At 43.0% G+C, this 20,407-nt stretch overlaps 1 protein-coding gene across 1 annotated transcript in view; it reads left to right on the top strand.

The window, feature by feature from the left end:
• The window catches only part of LOC140495706 (succinate--CoA ligase [ADP-forming] subunit beta, mitochondrial-like), a 97,866-nt gene that overhangs the window by 18,456 nt on the left and 59,003 nt on the right, over positions 1-20,407 (top strand). The window contains exon 4 of the mRNA XM_072594710.1: positions 15,204-15,366. Coding sequence (XP_072450811.1) covers positions 15,204-15,366 — 163 coding nt within the window. The remainder of the gene's footprint in view (positions 1-15,203; positions 15,367-20,407) is intronic.

Below are 20,407 nucleotides of genomic sequence, written 5' to 3'. Positions count from 1 at the left end.
TCCATTCTTGGGCTGTGTCTGATGACAGTTTAAGGGCTAAACATGGACTAAAGATATTTTCGAATCATCTTATTCGGAGATATTATTTGATCACCTCTGGAGCTGGAAGGACTCAAACCCAGGTCTCCTGTCTCAGATGTACCACTGTGCCACAAAAGCCCTCAACGAATATGAGCCAAAGATATTTGTCAGTCTCTTCAAATGTACTTCTGGAGAAGGTGAGATTTGATCTTGGTTCAGAGGTATTGACACTGGCACAGTGCCTTGAGAGTCCCTAAAATGTGGGCTAAACAGGTGCTGTGCTATTAAGACAAACCTGTCTACAAGTCTGCAAAATCATTACTATTGTGTTCAGGGTTCTAGTCGTGCAGTAGCAGCGTTCCTTCCTCTGAGCCAGGAGCATCAGGTTCAAATCCCACCTACTCCAGATTTGAATAACAACATCTCTGAGCAGGTTCATTCGAAAATATCTACGTCTCAAAGAATTGTTTGGGTTCTACTCATGCATTGGTAGCGTCTCTGCCTTTGGGCCAGAAAGCCTGGGTCAGTTCCAGCCTACTCCAGAGGTGTGACTTGACACATCAGAACAAGCTATTTTTTAAAAAAAGTCATACCATTCTTCTGAGAACTGTTTGATTAGATTAGAGATTAGATTAGATTACTTACAGTGTGGAAACAGGCCCTTCAACCTAACAAGTCCACAACGACTCGCAGAAGTGTAACACACCCAGACCCATTCCCCTACATTTACCCCTTCACCTAACACTACGGACAATTTAGCATAGCCAATTCACCTAACCTACACATTTTTGGATTGTGGGAGGAAACCCACGCAGATACGGGGAGAATGTGCAAACTCCACACAGACAGGTGTCTGTTGATTGCTTTCACACTTAATTTTGAATTTGCTTAGAGGTACTGAGCCAGAGATCTTCAGGGTTGCCACTGAAATACTGATTCGATGTACTTTCATGGCGCAGAGCGTGGGAGCTTCACAGAACAAATTCACCTCTGAAGTGGCCTAACCTTCAGGATGTCTCAGGAATGGAGTAAAAGGCCATGACTGTTCTAAGAGCAGAAGTTGGCCATTCAGCTTCTCAAGCCTGCTCTGCCAATCAAGTTTGTGACGGATCATCTCCCTCAAGTCCATATTCCCCTCACTATCCCCATATCCCTTCATATCACTAGTATCTAGACTTATGTCATAAACCTGCTCAGTGATTGGCTTTCCATGGCCCTTTGAGATAGAGAATCCCAAAGCTCCACCCATTATTGTTATTCTTTGTTTCTTCTTCTTCCTCTTGGTGCTTTCTTTTCTTTTTTCTCTCTCCCACTCCTGTCCTCCAGCGAGCAACGATTGCCAGCCTCCAGTGACAGGTCCCGACCTGGCGCAACAACCTCTCGCAGAAGCCTTTCGGTGTGGTGTGGCGAGGTGACCTCCCAGCCTCCTGGTGTGGTATGGTGTGGTGACCTCCCAGCCTTCCGGTGTGGTGTGGCGAGGTGACCTCCCAGCCTCCCGGTGTGGTGCAGCCAGGTGACCTCCCAGCCTCCCGGTGTCATGTAGCCAGGTGACCTCCCATCCTCCCAGTGTGGTGTAGTGAGGTAACCTCCCAGCTTCCCGGTGTGGTGTAGCGAGGTGGCCTCCTGGTGTGGTGTAGCGAGGTAACCTTCCAGCCTCCCGGTGTGGTGTAGCGTGGTGACCTCCCAGTTTCCCGGTGTGGTGTAGCGTGGTGACCTCCCAGCCTCCCGGTGTGGTATGGTGTGGTGACCTCCCAGCCTACTGGTGTGGTGTAGCGAGGTGACCTCCCAGCCTCCCAGTGTGGTATGGTGTGGTGACCTCCCAGCCTCCCGGTGTGGTGTAGTGTGGTGACCTCCCAGTTTCCCGGTGTGGTGTAGCGTGGTGACCTCCCAGCCTCCCGGTGTGGTATGGTGTGGTGACCTCCCAGCCTCCCGGTTTGGTGTAGTGTGGTGACCTCCCAGTTTCCCGGTGTGGTGTAGCGTGGTGACCTCCCAGCCTCCCGGTGTGGTATGGTGTGGTGACCTCCCAGCCTTCCGGTGTGGTATGGCGTGGTGACCTCCCAGCCTCCCGGTGTGGTATGGTGTGGTGACCTCCCAGCCTCCCGGTATGGTGTAGCGAGGTGACCTTCTAGCCTCCCGGTGTGGTGTAGCGAGGTGACCTTCTAGCCTCCCGGTGTGGTATGGTGTGGTGACCTCCCAGCCTCCTGGTGTGGTGTAGCGAGGTGACCTTCTAGCCTCCCGGTGTGGTATGGTGTGGTGACCTCCCAGCCTCCCGGTGTGGTGTAGCGAGGTGACCTTCTAGCCTCCCGGTGTGGTATGGCAAACCTCCCAGCCTCCCACAGTGGTCTCCTCAGGTTGGAGTGGTGACCTCCTGACCTGGCGCAGCAGCCTGCCATCATTGGCAAGGCGACCTCCTGACCTGGTGCAGAGGCCACCTGGCATGCCATGTGGAGCCAGGGCCTGGTAGCTAAGTGCCAGCGTGGTCTCTCGTACTGAACTTTTACTTCTGTAATGCTAGACATTTTATTTCTCTACCTTCTTGTAACTGAAGAAGCTGTGGCCATGTACTTTTGTAAGTCAGTGCTGTAGTTGGCGACGTATAATCTTTTCACTATTCTCATTGAGCATGCGTGACAATAAAGACTATTCTATTCCATTTTTTGAGTGAGGAAATTACTTCTCATTTCAATCATAAATGACTTTGCCTGATAGCTAAGGGGAAACATTGTTTCTGCACCTACTCTATTTATCTCTTTAAGAACGTTGTAAGATTCATTGGCTCATTTTTCTAATGGAAGGGCCCTCTTGTGCCTCAGTGGTAGAGTCCTTACCCCTGGACCAGGCGTTCCAGGCTGAAGTCCCTCCTGCTCCAGCAGTGTGTGATAACATCTCGAACAAGTTGATTTGGAAATAAAGGGCAGATACTCTTTTCTGAAGCATAGGTGAGAGTTGTATGGGTGTTCCTGTGAAATTCCTATCCTCTCAGTCTCTGAAGAATTTGCCTGGGAAATTGAAGACTTTGCTGGGCAATTCTCCTGCGCCTGGATCCCTCTAAAAGGATCAGCATGCTGGATAACAACTGCACCGTGCTTTTTGGCAAGTTTGATAACAAGGTCACGGTAGGACCTGAGGAATGGAGTGCAGCAAGTTCAAAATTAGGAAAGGTTTAAAGCGATGTGGGCTAATGCAGGCAAATGGGACTAGTTTAGTTTGGGAAACCTGGTCAGCGTGGAAGAGTTGGAACAAATGGTCTATTTCTGTGATTTATAATGCTATGAGACAGCTTAGCTAGGGGAGGTGAACAAAAACAATTAGGACAGTGATGGTAATTCTGAATGAAAAGATTGAATACAGGTAAAAGTTTAGAGGGTAGGGTCCAGATAGAGGGAATTTATTGGAGACCAGTGGAAATGTCTATGTGGCAGAGAAAGTATCCCTGTCCAAAGAATTGTCACAGGTGAAGACAATGGAAGAAGAGTTCAGTGTTGTGTCGTGCATAAAATTCATTGAGGGAGGGGCATAAAGGGCTGAAGCCATGTCCTTTGCTGACAGAGTCATAAGTCATACAATGCCAAGTTATAGTCGAACAGGTTTATTTGAAATTACAAGCTTTCGGAGCCCTGCCCGTTCGTTGGACTAAACCCTGGTGTGTGACTTCTAACGTGGTCCACCCCAGTCCAACACCGACTCCTCCACATCTTTGCTGAGAACAAATCATTCAGACTCAGAGGAGAAGGTCAGAGGGCAGGGTGAATATATGGCAAGAAGTGGGAATAGATGAAGAGGTGGAATCGGAGGGAAAGGGAGGGGAAAAAGAATCCTGAGGGGTGCAAGTGCCTTTGAATGTTTGGAGTTTGCATTCCATAACACCTGAAAGGAAGAAAAATAGTTTTTTGATAAAGCATTGAATGAAACTAAGAATGAAACTGGGGACTGGAATAGCTTTGTGATATTGTGAAGCTATATGGAGAGAGATAGTTGAGTGTGTCTATTTGGTGTTGTATGATACTGAGGTAGATCTCAGGATGCAGCAGACACAGCAGTCTGAGGAGCATTGTAATATCTCCGAGGTGCCTGTAATCCTGACTAAGTTTGAAATGTGAGGGATGGAACTTTAATTAGAATCTGTTCAGGGTAAGGCAGAGCCAGAAGGAAAAATGACCGTGAAAGTGAGTTTTAGTGAATGCTTTGTCCAACACTAGGAGTGAATTAGAAAGCAATGAAGATTAACAAGTTAAAGTATTACAACGGCAATCCTGCTAGAGAGAAAAGCAATGCTTCTTCACGTTGGGTTTGAGGAATGGTTCTATAATGATCTAATATATCTGAATGTCATCTTATAAGTGAGCTGTGCGATTTCTTTAATGTTTAGATTTCTTTATATTATGTATTTAATTAATTTGATCTAGAATAAGGATTGAATAAAGCATTTACTATACAACACTGAACAATGTGGTCCAGTCTTGAGAAATTAATTATGACCTCCTATCAGATCAAGTTAGTATGGTATAAGTTTCACAATGCAAGGAGTATGAACCTTTCAGGTATGAGATTGAATATTCCCTGCAACATATCTGATTCTAGAGAACTCTTAATTGATAATTACTGAGTGCTTGAGTTATTATTTGCAAATTGTGAATTTACAATACATAACAAAATAAGTTTTTTCCAGCTTTCCTATTTCATCTGTGGGAGGTTGCAAAATGCACTTTGTCCAAAAAATTACATTTAAGCAATTTTTGAACATCAATGCAGCCACTGAGTTCCAGAACAATTAGGGTTGGGAACCAAATGGTAGCTTTGCTGACAGTCCCCACATCCCATACAAGAGTGAAAGAAAACAAATTTATGATTCCTAAAGAAGTAGTTTAATATGATTATTTATCGTCACTTGAATTTTACAGTGAATAATACAATAAAGTACTTCAACTGTCGCTGCAATCTGAATTTCAAACGTTAGTTTGCAATTTTTTAATTATGAATTTTTAATCAGGGAGTCATACTTCCTTGCTTTTCCTTACGATCCTACAAACTTTCTTGCTGTTTTCACCATACACTCAAGCAGTGTACCATAGATTCTGACTACTCACTATATAAAAATAATTTTTGTCATGCCATCACTGATTCTTTTAACAAGCTTCATCAATGTCCTCTGGTTCTCAACCTTTGTGCCAACTGGGAACACTTTTTATCTTCTTAATCTTTCAAACACTTGAGAACATTTATCAAAGCCCCTCTCAACAATTTCTTCTCCAAGAATAAGAATTCCAGTTTCTCCAATCTCGCCATATAACTGCCCCCTCAACTCCGCAACTATTCTCATAACTCTTTACTACATGTTCTTTTAAAGCCTTTACAAATAAGATTGCCTTGATGTTTAGAAAGCCTACCAATAATTCACTTTCAGGAAATGGGAGATGAAGGGAGAGAAAATTGGTCAGAAAATCAGTTCACCTCAAACATGCGCCGACAAGGAAGGCAGCAGTCAGGCTCCTGGGACTGTCCGGTGCAGACCGGTCACTTCCTCTCTTTGTTCCTTACCCTTTTTGTCTTCTTTCCTTTTCTTTATCTTCTTCCTGCCAGAAGGTGCGGTGACATTGCCGAGTAGGGCGAGACTCTTGGTGAGGTGGCAGCAGACCCAGGGATTCCTGGTTGTGGTAGAAACAGAGTGAAGACTCGAGACATTGGCGAGACAGCATATGCAGTGGATCCAGGGGCTCCTGGTTGCAGTAGGCCCACAGCGGGAACTCCCGGTGACGATCGAGGTGGGCCTGGCAACAAAGAAATGGCGCCTGAAGAGTGGCGACTCCGATGTTGGTGGGTCCAGTGAAGAAGGTGGTGAGGCGTGGAGGAGGGATAGGGTGCAGTGTTGTTGATGAGTCGGCTCTGGGCTCAGGCGGCAGACTCTCTTTAAGCTATACCTTTCTATTGTAAAACTATTCAGACTCCCTGAGCTGCTGTTGCGGAGAGCTGGCACAGACATGACCACCTTCTGGGTTGTAACTATTTTTTGATTCACATTCAAAAGAACATGGGGAAACAAAAGGTGATTGCACAGTAAGATTTTGATTTAATCTGCATTTACAATAAATTAAAAATTCATAATTTAAAAATTGCAAACTAACGTTGATCTGAATATTTTTGCAATGGAAATCAGTGCTCAATTAATCTGATCAAAGGTAAAGTTGAAATTAAGTAATGGGGATATGGAACTAAAGTCTGTATTTTCCTCTACATTGTAACCTTGGGGGTTTTAGAATCATAGAATCCCTGCAGTATGGAAACAGGGCTATTAGGCCCAACAGGTCCACTCTGGCCCTCTGAAGAGTATCCCACCCAGACTGACTCCCCTACCCTATTATTCTACATTTACCCCTGACTTAGCATACACATCCCGAAACACTTAGGGCAATTTAGTATGACCAATTCACCTCACCTGTCCATCTTTGGACTGTTTGAGGAAACTGGAGCACCCAGAGGAAACCCACAAAGACATGGGGGGGAATGTACAAACACGACACACACCTGAGGCTGGGATCAAACCTGGGTCCATGGTGCTGTGAGGCAGCGGTGCTAACCACTGAGCCACCGCGCTGCCCCTAAAAGAAGCTTGGCTGAGATGAGTTTTTTAGTTTGGTAAGGGAACCTTGATCAGACGAACCAAAGGACCAAAGGAGTGGCACATGGAGTTTAATACAGATAAATGTGAGGTGTTGCAGGTTCTAAGTTAGGGTTCCTGTGTATATACATGAATACATTGTATTGTAAATTAGATTTGTGAGCTGCAGGTATTGATAGTTACATGGAAATATGAGTTGCATGCACAGATAGTGACATGGAAATATGATATGTTAATTAACATATTAATGAATTGAAACCTGCATTTCCATTTTAAGTGATTAAAGACTTTACAGCAATCTAGGTTTGTTCAATACATTGCATCAATTGTATGACACTTTGATCTTTTGCTATAAATTCTGTGTCCTGTGATAGCTACCTGCTGAGGAGGCAGTCCTCTGAAAACTTGTACTTCCACATAAACCTGTCGGACTCCAACCTGGTGCTGTGTGACTTTTCACCAGGAAGAGATGTGACAGTTAATTCAAGATGGTCATCAACATGGAAGGAAAACGCAAATGCTACTGACCGATAGAGTAATTCCGGCGTTTTCATTTCTGATTTGCAGCATCCACAGTATTTTACTTTGGTAAATTTAAAGATGTTATTTCCACCAGTTGCTGCTGAACCTTTAAACTGCTGTAATAACTGATTTTTCCACTGGTTTGGATGTAATAAATGCTTACAATTGAATGGTATTCTATTATGGTAAGCAATTACTGGCAGTCTGTGGTGTTGCATAGCGGTGAAGTTGTATCACTAATGAAACATGCTACTCACTACTACAGTACAGATTAAGTATTTGCTGAAATGTCACGCAACTCTCCAAGAACACATTATTCCTGACTGTGAGTAGTTGTGTGCCTCCTCCATTTTCATTTCAAGAACTGTCTGACCTCTTGAGTTCTCTCCCTAAATCTTAGTTCTATTGAACTCCTTTAATGATATATATGTCCAAATTTTTGGCTGGGGTTTTAGTCATGTCCTATAATGCAAATTTCTTTGACTCACCCATGTTTTGATTTACAAATAAATTGTGTTGCCTTATGAGATGTATTGTTCATGTAATAATTGTCTTTGATTTGCATAATCTCAGGAATTCATTCATCTTGACTTATGCTAGTCAAGTAAACTAGAATATTTTAATAATTTGGTACCTGTGTTAGCACTTACCACCTAGCTGCTCAGAGAAGGTGGTGCTGGGGAGTTGTTGCCTTGCATTGTTGCTATCGGTGTGATGAGGGAAAGTGCTTAGTTGTTTGATATACTTTTGCTCATTTCAAAGGGCAGTCCCATATTGAGGTGGGACTGTTGATGAGATTTAGGTAAGGGTGGCTGGTTTCCTTTATTGAAAGATATTTGTAATCCAGTGTGTTATTTTATGAGAATCCAACCTCTTCATTACTGAAGCCAGAGTTTTAGTTCCAGTTTTAAACAGAAGTTACATCGTAATTCTGCCGCAGCAGCTTTTCAGTTTGTGAATTAATTTGGGCTGACAGGTTACTCTGTTATCACTATGCTATTGTACATTTTCAAATTATCAAACAGTGGAAAGAATTGAGACTTGGAACATTGTTTCCACCGCTATCAGTTACTGTACTGCCATATAAAATTTCCTCAGTGTTATTCTAATTCTCCAATACCAAAATGTTTTTTAGATTAGGTTCCCTACAGTATGGAAACAGACCTTTCAGCCCAACAAGTCCATACCGACCCTCCGAAGAGTAACCCATCCAGACCCATTCTCCACATTCACCCCTGACTATGGGCAATTTAGCATGACCAGTTCACCTAACCTGCACATCTTTGGATTGTGGGAGGAAGCCCACACAGACACGGGGAGAATGTGCAAACTCCACACAGTTAGTCACCCAAGGCAGGAATTGAACCTGGCTCCCCTGGCTCTGTGAGGCAGCTTGCTAACCACTGAGCCACCGTGCCGCCCCTTAAATGAAAGTATCCTCATGCAGACTCAAGGAGAGCATGCAAACTCCACAGAGACAGCTGCCCACGGCTGGAATCAAACCCAGGTCCCTGGCGCTGTGAGGCACCAGTGCTAACCACTGTGCCATCCCTAGACCTACTTTACAGTAACGTTAGTTATACAGAACACCTGGTGGTTAAACTACTGCAGAGAAATTTCAAACGAGTTTCTGTAAAATTAAATTTTTAAGATAGTAGACAAAATCTTTTGAATGGAATTGAAAGTTGCTACAAAAAAAGTCAGGATTATTAAACATGATTTGGAGATGCCGGTGTTGGACTGGGGTGTACAAAGTTAAAAATCGCACAACACCAGGTTATAGTCCAACAGGTTTAATTGGAAGCACACTAGCTTTTGGAGCATCGCTCCTTCATCAGGTGGAGTTTACTTTGTATTTTGAACAGATGGCATAAAATTGTTATTCGTAAAATATATTGACCATAAAATTGCTGAATCTGTTTCATTCCTTTAATTGTTACTCAACAAACCGCGTTTCCTCTTTATAGTGATAAGAAAGGTAAAAACCTCCAGTTTGTAGTATGAGGATTTTTTTGTTTCGATTTAGATATCAGTACTAAACTTGTATTTTCCAAGTTGGGTTAAGGTGAGAGTGGGTTGCGACCTCCAGTGGGGTTGTGACCTGAAATATTAAGGTCATCAAGCGGCAGTGCCTGCATTGAGATTTGATTACATGCTAAAATCCAAGAGATGTTAAATCCACACCTTGTTAAATAATGGGTGTGGCCTAATGGACTAAACCTTAAGGCCCAATTCCTGTACTGAAAAATCCACTAGCTGCTTTTTACTTAACCTCTCTCCCTCCCTGAATGACTATAATAGGTATACTCTACCTGCCATTCTCGAAGCTCTGGCGAGAGCCCTTTGCTCCCTCCCTCCCACTACCCTCTTTCTACTCCCTCTCTCATTCCCCAGCTGAAAGCAGCATTAAGCGTCAAAATGGCCCCACAATTGAAACACTGGATTTAGGATTATACAACATTGCCAACCTCTGTGCCATTGTGATTCTAAGCGGCTGTGATATTGATATTTTAATAGTTTATTGTGTAAAGTTTTTAATGACAGGACTGTTAGGTGACAGTTTATGTCAACTTTTTGACATTTTTAGTGCAGAAGTAAGTCAGTAACAACAGCATTTTTAGTAGTGCTTAAAATATAAGTCTTTTGATTCTGAAATGGGATATATGCCATGCTGTTGCCATGAATCAAAATTGTGTGCTAAAGTGTCACAAGCATCTTAGAGTAATGCACATAATTCTCCACTCCTCCTTCTCCCTTTGCTCATTGATTCCACCCCGCCCGCCCCCACCCCCGACTTTCCTGCTTTGAATTCACCATTTTCAATTATGAAAGTGCAGATAATGCATATGGTTCATTAACACTGACTGCTTGAGTCAAGAGTCTCTAAATAACATGACTCTATCCAAAATACAACAAACAGATCCTTCCGAATCGAAGGGCCTTCTGAGTGAAAGGAAAGCTGGGTGGTGACCTCACACTCATTTGTTTTCAACTTTCAGATGTTTATTTTGAAATATTTTGAATGTGTTTTCCCAAATCAATTGCAGTCGCTGGTAACAGCAATAAATGTTGTCAAACTGTCAGTTGAGAAAAAGTGTGGGAACTATTGGGTTTAGGCCAAGGAGAAAGCTATCTGGATATAAATTGTGGGAACAGGTGGTGAATCTTCTTAAATGAGATAAATGTAAGCGTAATTTAAAACAACACTTGTAAGTGTTTAAAGAGCAAAAGACAAAAGGAGGAACAAGCAAGAGGAATTGGATTAATGAAGTCGAGTTGAGCTACCGGTAACAGTGCAGAAGACCATAGATAATAGACTTCTTTTCTTTAATTTATATGATTCTTTGAATATAATTCCAAGTTCTTAATCAACAAATGACTTTGAATCTTTCAGTCAAAGGACTGATCGTATCACTTGGCTCAGTGGCTAGCACTGCTGCCTCACAGCACCAGGGACCTAGATTCGATTGCAGCTTCGGGTGAGTATCTGAGTGGAATTTGCACTTTCTCCCCATGTCTGTGTGGGCTTCCTCTGGGTGCTTCAATTTCCTCCCATGGCCCAAATGTGTGCAGCTTAGGTGGATTGGCCATGAAAATTACCCGTTGTATCTAGGGATACGCAGGCTAGGTGGATTAGCCATGGTAAATACAGAGTTATGGGGATAGGGTAAGGGGATGGGATGCTGCTCAGTGGATCAGTGCAGATAAGATTAACTTAGTGGCTTCCTTTCTGCATTGTAGGGATTCTATCATTCTAGGACGTGTCCCCACACAACCTGGCCTGGACACCAGTATCCAGTACTACTTCCGAGGGATGATCCGCATGCATGGGTATTATTTAGTGGGGATGTTTGTGGTGGCTATAGTAATTGGAATGAGGTTCACCAGATGGATTTCATAGAATATGAGTTCTCTGATTGGTGCTATTAACCTGGTCCAATCAGGGAACCCTGGCTGACAGATATAAACAGGAGTGTCGGGAGTGGAGTGCATCATTTCTCCCTCCAACTCTATTTTGATTTAGTCCCTACCCTCCCCTTCACTGTTTTGATCACACAGCATTGCCCTTTGATGTGAAGGGCACTGCTTGTCACTGGCCACTCGGGTGTTTTTCATATCTTCCTGGTGGTGGAAAAAAAGATAAACAGGAGTGTCAGAGGTCCTATGAGTCAGCTCTGAGTTAGTTGGATCAGTATAATGAAACTGTGCCCATGGAAATAAAAGGTGACTTGGCGATGGGCAACCAGCCTCCGTGGAGTTATTTCAGTGGCAACGAGAAAAACATGTTCCTGATGAGATTAATTTGCAACAGTCGTCTTTGAGTTGTGGTAAGCATTTCAGGCATCATGCTGCTATTAAGGAAGTTTGGCTTGTTTGATCCTGCCATCGAATGCTGGGGGCCCAGTATGTGGAAAGAATGTGTTTTTTTCCAAGGCAAATGACATTGGGGCAGACAAAAAGCAACAATTCTCATTTATTAGGTTATTAGGAGCCTAAGGCCTGAGGCCCCAGATACTAAATCCTTTCAAGGATTTAGCTGATAAATATTATGACCCCAAGTGGCCTGTAATTCTGAGATTCACTTGGTTTTATTCAACTGTTTGAGAACCAAGGTCATTAGTGTTGGGATTTTGGACAATATTAAGACAACTGGCAGGGGCTTGTGATTTTCGTTTAACTTTAATGAGATGCTGAGAAACTGTTTGGTATGTAGGGTTAATGATGTGACTGTGTGAAAGTGCCTGCTGGCTGAAGCCCAACTAGACTTCAAACAGACCCTACAAATGGCTTTGTCGTTAGAAAATATGAATGTCGTGAGCTTCCTCCCACTAGCGGACACACCACCGGTGATGCAGCCACTAGAAGATTCTATTCTACTTTCAGACTTTCTGGACACCATTCCCATCACCACTGACAATATCAGACTGTGAACACAAAAGATCCTGTCCTGGCAACACTAAAACAGCTGGTGGCGATGGAAACAAAAGGGCCATCACAACCAGAATTTAAACCTTTCTGGCTGATGAGACCAGATACAGGATGAACTCTTCCAGGGTCATCCCGAGGTTTCCAAAATGAAGACTTTGGTGAGACGTTATGTCTAGTGGCTAGGATTGGAAGTGGACATGACTGTGTTGGTGGGGCAGTGCCTGGAATCCCAACAAAGGCAAAGATTACTGCCAATATTTGTGGGAATGGCTGGCTAAACCCTGGACAATGCCAGTTCTTTAATGGGCTGTATGTTCTTAGTCATTGTGGACACCCATTCAAAGTGGTTGGACATGCATAGAATTTGTTTATCTAACACAGGAAAGACGATTGAGAAACTGCGAGCATCTTTTGCAATACACGGACCCCCAGAAGTGTTGGTCACAGACAACAGGCTATCATTTACCAGCAGGGAATTCGACATTTTCCTAAATTTGAACAGCAATAGGTGTGTAAATACAGTTCCATGCCATCCATCGTCCAATGGTCTGGTGGAAAGAGCAGTCCAAACATTGAAGTTGGGTTGAAAGAAACAGCTTCACTCAATACCAAACTATCCCAATGATTATAGGACCACTTCTCATGCAACTAGAGACAGCTCCAGCAGAGTTGCTATGGGGAGAAGATTCTGCACCAAGTTAAACCTGAACATCTTTGACCTGGAGGAGAAGGGTGAAATGGCATCAGGAATGCTGGACACAAGACTCCTCTAAGCGAGAGAGGCAATTCACTTTGGGGGGAACCACGAGAATGTCTATGGGTAACAGACATGGTCCTCGTGTGCTCAGGTCCGATGATGTACAAAGGTTGGCTTGGAAAGGCTCTCCTGATCAAACACGTGGACAATATCATAGCTGTAACCTCACAAACAGGGCAAGAGCAAAACCAACTAGCCCCTCAGAACATCCTGCAAAGCTGTCAGAACCCTTGGGTTTTCCCCATCTTCCTAGCATTGGTGGAACCTCTGAGGACAAGATGGATATAGCAGATGTCACAGCCTCAATGCTGTTAGTATCTGAAGAAAAAGATGGATTTCTTCCAAGATGCTCCAGATGCAAGAAGTGACCTATGGTCTGGTAGGTGCCATCAATATCTAAGGCAGAGTTGGAGGAGCTGGACCTAATGCGAAAACACTCAGGAGAAGCTACAGGAAAAAGTACAGGCCTTTGTCCTGAGGGGGAGAGGGATTCAGTGATCGGAACAAGGTCAGCCAGGTGGACTTCATAGAAAATGAGTTCCCTGATTGAGGCTGTTAAGCTGGTCCAATTAGGGAGTCTTAGCTGCCATATCTAAACAGGGATGTCAGGGGTTCTGTTCACTCAGAACTCAGGGGAGCTGGCTCTGAGCTAGTTGGATCAGTGTCATGAACTATGCATGTGTAAGTAAAAGGTGACTCAGTGACAGAATACTGTCCTTCTTGGAGTTATTTCAGTGGTCATTAGTAGTTTCCTTGGAATTCTTTGATCTGATTCATAACCTCCAGGATCTTATATAACATTGTGGTATTCATGTGGGTATATCCTGCAGTGATGTGAAAGTCTGATACATTGATAGTTACCTTATTTCAATAGCCCAATCTTTGTCATTCTGTTGTTTGTTTGAAGTCAGCTCTTCAGTTGGGCATTTTCTTTTCGGATTTGGATAAGGTTCATTGTCAAGTCAGATTGGCTGAGAGAGACTTATTCTGTTTCATGTTCATTGAGTAATAAATCTAGCAATGTGTTTTTTGGGTTGAGCATTGCAGTTATTTTTTGTATAAATGTGTTTTGCTGCATATTTGAGATTGAATCTTTTACATGCATCCAAGCTGATAGTGGTGGGGTGACTTTCCTGAGGAATGCTGATGAACCAGTTGAATTGTAACTTTTCCTGTGTTAGGCCACTTTTGGAATATTGCATGCAGTTCTGCTCTCCTTCCTATCAGAAGGATGTTGTGAAACTTGAAAGGGTTCAGAGAAGATTTACAAGGATGTTGTCAAGGTTGGAGGATTTGAGCTGTAGGGAGAGGTTGAATAGGCTGGGGCTGTTTTCTCTGCAGCATCGGAGATTGAGGAGTAACCTTATAGAGGTTTATAAAATCATGAGGGGCATGGATAGGATAAACAAACAAGGTATTTTCCCTGGGGTCAGGGAGTCCAGAGCTAGAGGGCAAAGCTTTAGGGTGGGAGGGGAAAGATATGAAAGAGGCCTAAGGGGCAACTTTTTCACACAGAGAGTGGTGCGTGTATGGAATGAGCTGCCAGAGGAAATGGTGGAGGCTGGTACAATTGCAACATTTAAAAGGCATTTGGATGGGTATATGAATAGGAAGGATTTGGAGGGATATGGGCCAGGTGCTGGCAAGTGGGACTAGATTGGGTTGGGATACCTGGTTGGCATGGATGTGTTGGTCTGAAGGGTCTGTTTTCATGCTGTACATCTCTGTGATTCTATGACTTAATGACCTAGTTTTTTTAAATTAAGTTATGACAAGATTTGAACCCTGTTTTTAGGTTTGCCATTTATAGTCTACAACACTTACGTTGTCATATCTAAATGTGGGAAGGTTCAAATGTTCTGGATGGCATGTACTTGTACTTTCCCCTCCCTGAATATTCACTTTGTTGTAATACAGCTTAATTACCTGTTCTCTTTGCACCCTAACCTGTGGAATTCCTTTGCTTATCTTGTATTTTTGCAATCATCAAGATTTTAAAGTTTGTTTTGGAATCACTGCAGTATTGCTTTGGACTTGTGTCAACTTTCCCCCAGAATTTTCAATCTTTACATTCCCCTAGCTGATCAGATTTTGCCTGTTATGGTTCAGAAGAAGTGGGAACATCTAATGATAAGAAAAATAAACACTAGCTTTCTGCTACATTCAGAGAAACAATCTGTCTTGTAGATTTACAGATGTTGCCTGTTCATATAAAACCACATAAAACAATTTAAGCTTTGTGTTGTTGCTTTCGAGTTTTGAAAGGGAAGAACAAATGTTTTCTTGCATCTGTAATCATCAGTTTGGGTTTTACTTATCATTCATCTATTCTGTAAAATATAAATTTCTTTTTTGCAGCCCAGAGGAAGTTCGGGATATTGCTTCACGGATGATCGGGAAAAAACTATTCACCAAACAAACTGGAGCGAAAGGGCGGATATGTAATCAGGTGTTTATCTGTGAGCGCAGGTATCCAAGAAGAGAATACTACTTTGCTATCACTATGGATAGGTCTTCTCAAGTGAGTAATAAATTTACTGCTTCCAGTTACTACTACTACATTACAGTGAGGCATTTATTGAACCGTGTATTTTATTTCCTTTCATGTTTAACATGTTTGTTTGGAAGACTTGATTTATGGTAGTATCTATATCCAAGTGAAATATTGCTTCGTGATATGGCAGTGTGTGTGCTATCAAATATTACAACTTTAACTCAAGAACTCCTTTAATTACCTGAATCATCCGTGGAATTCCTGTCTAATTGCCATCTCCTCCATATCCTAAGAACACTTAATTCTAATTATAGCTCCCTGTCGCTATCTTGGATGAGGTCAACTAACCCAGAAGTGATTATTGAACAATGTTATGTTGGAGTGGCTAATGAATTGTATGCTGCTGACAATGATAAGGTTGGGTGCAAAAGTGTTTCAGACGTATTGAAAGGACACTGTTAAAGAACTGAGATTTTTCAGACAATGTATGGATTCCATGTTACAAAAATTAAATAGCTTTGATAAAGGCAAATATTTAGAAGTTGTTACCTTTTTCCATTTGTTTAAGACTAGAAGCCACCTAGAAGTCAAGTTTCCATTGATCTATGCTGAATTCTTTGTGATTAACATTCAGATTAAGTTGAGACTTAGAGGAAATACAGGATCTCAAATAACAGAAAAAAACCGCAGAAACTAGAACAGGATAGCAAAAACTAAATTAGGTTTGCTGAGTGGAAAGAAGGTTGTAAAGTCTTTAATAACAAGTGAAGGGAATGCAAAACTTTCAGGACTGTTGACAAAAGCTGGCAAGTGTATGAAGCATTGCTGCCCTTTCAAAGATCCAGCCAAAGCATGATAGCTCCAGTTCTATATGTTTTTATGGTTCTCGAAAATATAAAGGGCAGTAATGAAAAAACTCTTAGGGGTAGCACAGTGGTTAGCACTGCTGTGTCACAGCGCCAGAGACCCAGGTTCAATTCCTGCCTCAGGCAACTGACCGTGTGGAGTTTGCACATTCTCCCCAGGTCTGCGTGGTTTCCTCCGGGTGCTCCAATTTCCTCCCACAGTCCAAAAGAAATGTGCAGGTTAGGTGAATTGGCCATGCTAAATTGCCCGTAGTGTTAGGTGAAGGGGTAAATTTTTTTTTAGATTAGATTACTTACAGTGTGGAAACAGGCCCTTCGGCCCAACAAGTCCACACCGACCCGCCAAAGCGTAACCCACCCATTCCCCTACATTTACTCCTTTACCTAACACTACGGGCAATTTAGCATGGCCAATTCACCTGACCTGCACATCTTTGTAGGGGAATAGGTCTGGGTGGGTTGCTCTTCGGAGGGTCGGTGTGGACTTGTTGGGCCGAAGGACCTGTTTGGCCTGTTTCTACACTGTAAGTAATCCAATCTAATCAGTAATCTTCGACATCCTCCTAATGTTCTGCAAGTGCTTGTAAGCACTTCTCTGTATAATGTTTCTGTTGTTGATACTATATCTCTGTGATGCCCAAAATCTTCCTTATATAGTGCTAGTGAAAGATATGACACTTTTACTGTTCTTTTCCATGACTCCATGCTTCCATGATTATGCTTGTTAAAACTATTGGCATATATAGCACTGCTTCACAGATGTATTTATAGTGTTGGATTTTCACTTTTGGATATGAGATATAAAATCATATTTGCAGATGATAGAAAAATAGGGTGTATTATTAATTGAAGAGGACTAAGTGACATCATGAGGATAGTAGTAGGATAATAGATTGGGCATATAAAAGTAATGTAATATAAAAAATATTGTGAGGTCATCTAATTTTGAAATAAAGAATGAGAAGAAACATAAACTGAATAAAGAATCAAAGAAGCTTTCTGAATCAATCTAGGGAAAAAAGAAAGTAGAAATATTTATAACTTTAGAGGTCATGGTTTAAGATAAGTAAAAATAGTTTTAAAACTGATGAGTGGAAATTATTTCTCTCAAAGAGTCATGAGTGTAGGATTCACCATCCCAGAATGCAGTGGATGCTGGGGCACTGAGTAAATTTAAGGAGGAGATAGACATTTTGTAATTTCTGATGGGTTTGACAGTTATAGGGAGCAGGCAGGAAAGTGGAGTTAAGGTGAAGATGAGATCAGCCATGATCGTGTCAAATGGAAGAGCAGGCTTGAACAGCTCAAATGCCCATTCTTGCTCCGAGTTCTTTTGTTCTTAAATAAACACATAGGGATTCAGATTCAGCTCGTTGTCATGCTTTTCAATGCTATGGCTTTCTAGGAAGCTTTCTATTGTTGGATTGTCATGAGAAATCTCTCTCTGATATATACTTGAAGCAGCAGGCCTGTCTTAAAGTGGAGTTGGTATTGTTCAGTTGGGTTTGGTGATGCTACTGTAATAAACCTCTTGTCGAACATGTTTGGAGACACTATCAAAAAGAGCAAAGGAGTTGCACAAGTAAACCATGAAATATGGCTTTAAGAAAATTATGATCCAGGCAGAATGTAGATGTGAGATGAATTCTAACAAAAAGCACAATCTGATTTGGAACTAAACCACAGTTGAGTTAGACATTGGGCAGATCAAAATAAACAAGATATGGTCCACTTGCAACACCTGCTAACTTGGGTATTTCAAAGAGTGCAACGTATTTTCTTCCTGCAGCTGTCAGAAATTTGTCTTCCTTCACCACAAAACACTGGATAGAATATTTCCTGCTGCCCGTGAGTTTTAATTTGTAAATCCATAGATGAGGAACCATATGACTTGGAAAAGAGCGATGTGAATCTGATCATTTTAATGTATGTAGACGGATTAGAGGGATAAAGTTATTCACTGAAAAGCGAGCATGTGGATGAAATAGGTAAAGTTGAGGTATCTACATGGGTAGGGGATGAGGACTGTAAGGTTTTTATGATGTTCTGGGACCTTTTGAGTGCTGTTCCTTGGTTGAGCAAGTTGAAGTTCAGGAAAATACTTCCAGAAGCACAAAATATTCCCCAGACACCATACACATATTTTAATATTAGTTTATGAATGAGTGAGAGAATGCAACCAAAATAAACAAATTCATCAAATGAACATCAAATTAGGAATTCAACAAGATTTCACTTATTCTAACTTTAGCTTTAACATGGATCAGAACCAATGGAAAATAGACATGTATTAACAGGCAATAATACTTCAAGTAAAAAGTAAGTTTCACTTTAAATAGTCAATGCAGCAAAGATCAGTGTTAGGTAACCACATGCAACTCCAAAGTTCTCTAACTTTTTCCACGTACTTAGGAACTCTTATCTTCCCATTCAATTGACTTGTCACTTGTGTCAGATTTACCAGCATCTGTATTGCGGCTGAGGTTCCAGAAAGAGTTACAGCAAGTTCAAAGCAGGCTTGGTGGCATAGATCCAAAGAGACTCATTTATTTGCGTCCATTTAGTAAACTTTATATGGTCAGCCTGCCCTGGCAAATCTGAAGCAGCAGCAGTAGAATCATTCGATTCATTAACTCTGCTCTCACCCCATTTTTGGCTTTCTGCCCTGTTTCACTGCATTTCACAAGCTTATATACACACACCATACAAACTCTTATAAATGCACTTTCTCTGCTCCCCCCACTGTTACGCTGTCCTTTGAATCTCAGTTATCTGTGCTTCCTCTCACAGCTTCCATGTTGAGGTTTGTTACGCCACATTGACAAGTCCTTCTTGTTTGGCGCACCGACCTTTATATTGCTGAGGCTAAACGCCAGCTCGCGGACACCTCCTCCAACTGCCCCCTTGACTATGACCCTACCTCCCACCACAAACCATAATCTCCCAGACCATCCATAACCTCATCACCTCAAGGGATCTCCCATCCACTGCCTCCAACCTCATAGTCCCACAACCCCGTTTCTACCTCCTGCCCAAAATCCACAAACCTGACTGTGCCGGCCAATCCATTGTCTAAGCCTGCTCCTGCCCCACCGAACTCATTTCTACATACCTTGACACGGTCCTGTCCCCCTTGGTCCAAGAACTCCACACCTACGTTCGGGAAACCACCCACGCCCTCCACCTCCTCCATGATTTTCGCTTCCCCAGCCCCCAACGCCTTATCTTCACCATGGACATCCAGTCCCTGTACACCTCCATCCCCCATCACGAAGGCCTCAAAACCCGCCGCTTCTTCCTTTCCCGCCGAACCAACCAGTATCCTTCCACTGACACCGTCCTTCGACTGACTGAACTGGTCCTCACTCTGAACAACTTCTCTTTCCAATCCTCCCACTTCCTCCAAACCAAAGGAGTAGCCATGGGCACCCGCATGGGCCCCAGCTATGCCTGCCTCTTCGTAGGATATGTGGAACAGTCCATCTTCCGCAGTCACACTGACACCACCCCCCACCTTTTCCTCCACTACATCAATGACTGTATCGGCGCTACCTCGTGCTCCCACGAGGAGGTTGAACAGTTCATCCACTTCACTAACACCTTCCACCCCGACCTCAAATTTACCTGGACTGTCTCAGACTCCTCCCTCCCCTTCCTAGATCTCTCCATTTCTATCTCGGACGACCGACTCAACACAAACGTTTACTATAAACCGACTGACTCCCACAGCTACCTAGATTATACCTCCTCCCACCCTGCCCCCTGTAAAAACGCCATCCCATATCCCCAATTCCTTCACCTCCGCTGCATCTGCTCCCAGGAGGACCAATTCCAATACCGAACAACCCAGATGGCCTCCTTCTTCAAAGACCGCAATTTCCCCTCGGATGTGGTTGACGATGCTCTCCACCGCATCTCCCCCACTTCTTGCTCCTCCGCCCTTGAACCCCGCCCCTCCAATCACCACCAGGACAGAACCCCACTGGTCCTCACCTACCACCTCACCAACCTCCAGATACTATGTATCATCCTTCGTCATTTCCGCCAGCTCCAAACAGACCCCACCACCAAGGATATATTTCCCTCCCCACCCCTGTCAGCGTTCCGGAAAGACCACTCCCTCTGCAACTCCCTCGTCAGATCCACATCCCCCCACCAATCCAATCTCCACTCCCGGCACCTTCCCCTGTAACCGCAAGAAA

Source organism: Chiloscyllium punctatum, chromosome 25 (assembly GCF_047496795.1).
Source record: "Chiloscyllium punctatum isolate Juve2018m chromosome 25, sChiPun1.3, whole genome shotgun sequence".
Lineage (NCBI taxonomy): Eukaryota > Metazoa > Chordata > Chondrichthyes > Orectolobiformes > Hemiscylliidae > Chiloscyllium > Chiloscyllium punctatum.
This window is presented reverse-complemented; position numbering and strand designations above follow the sequence as displayed.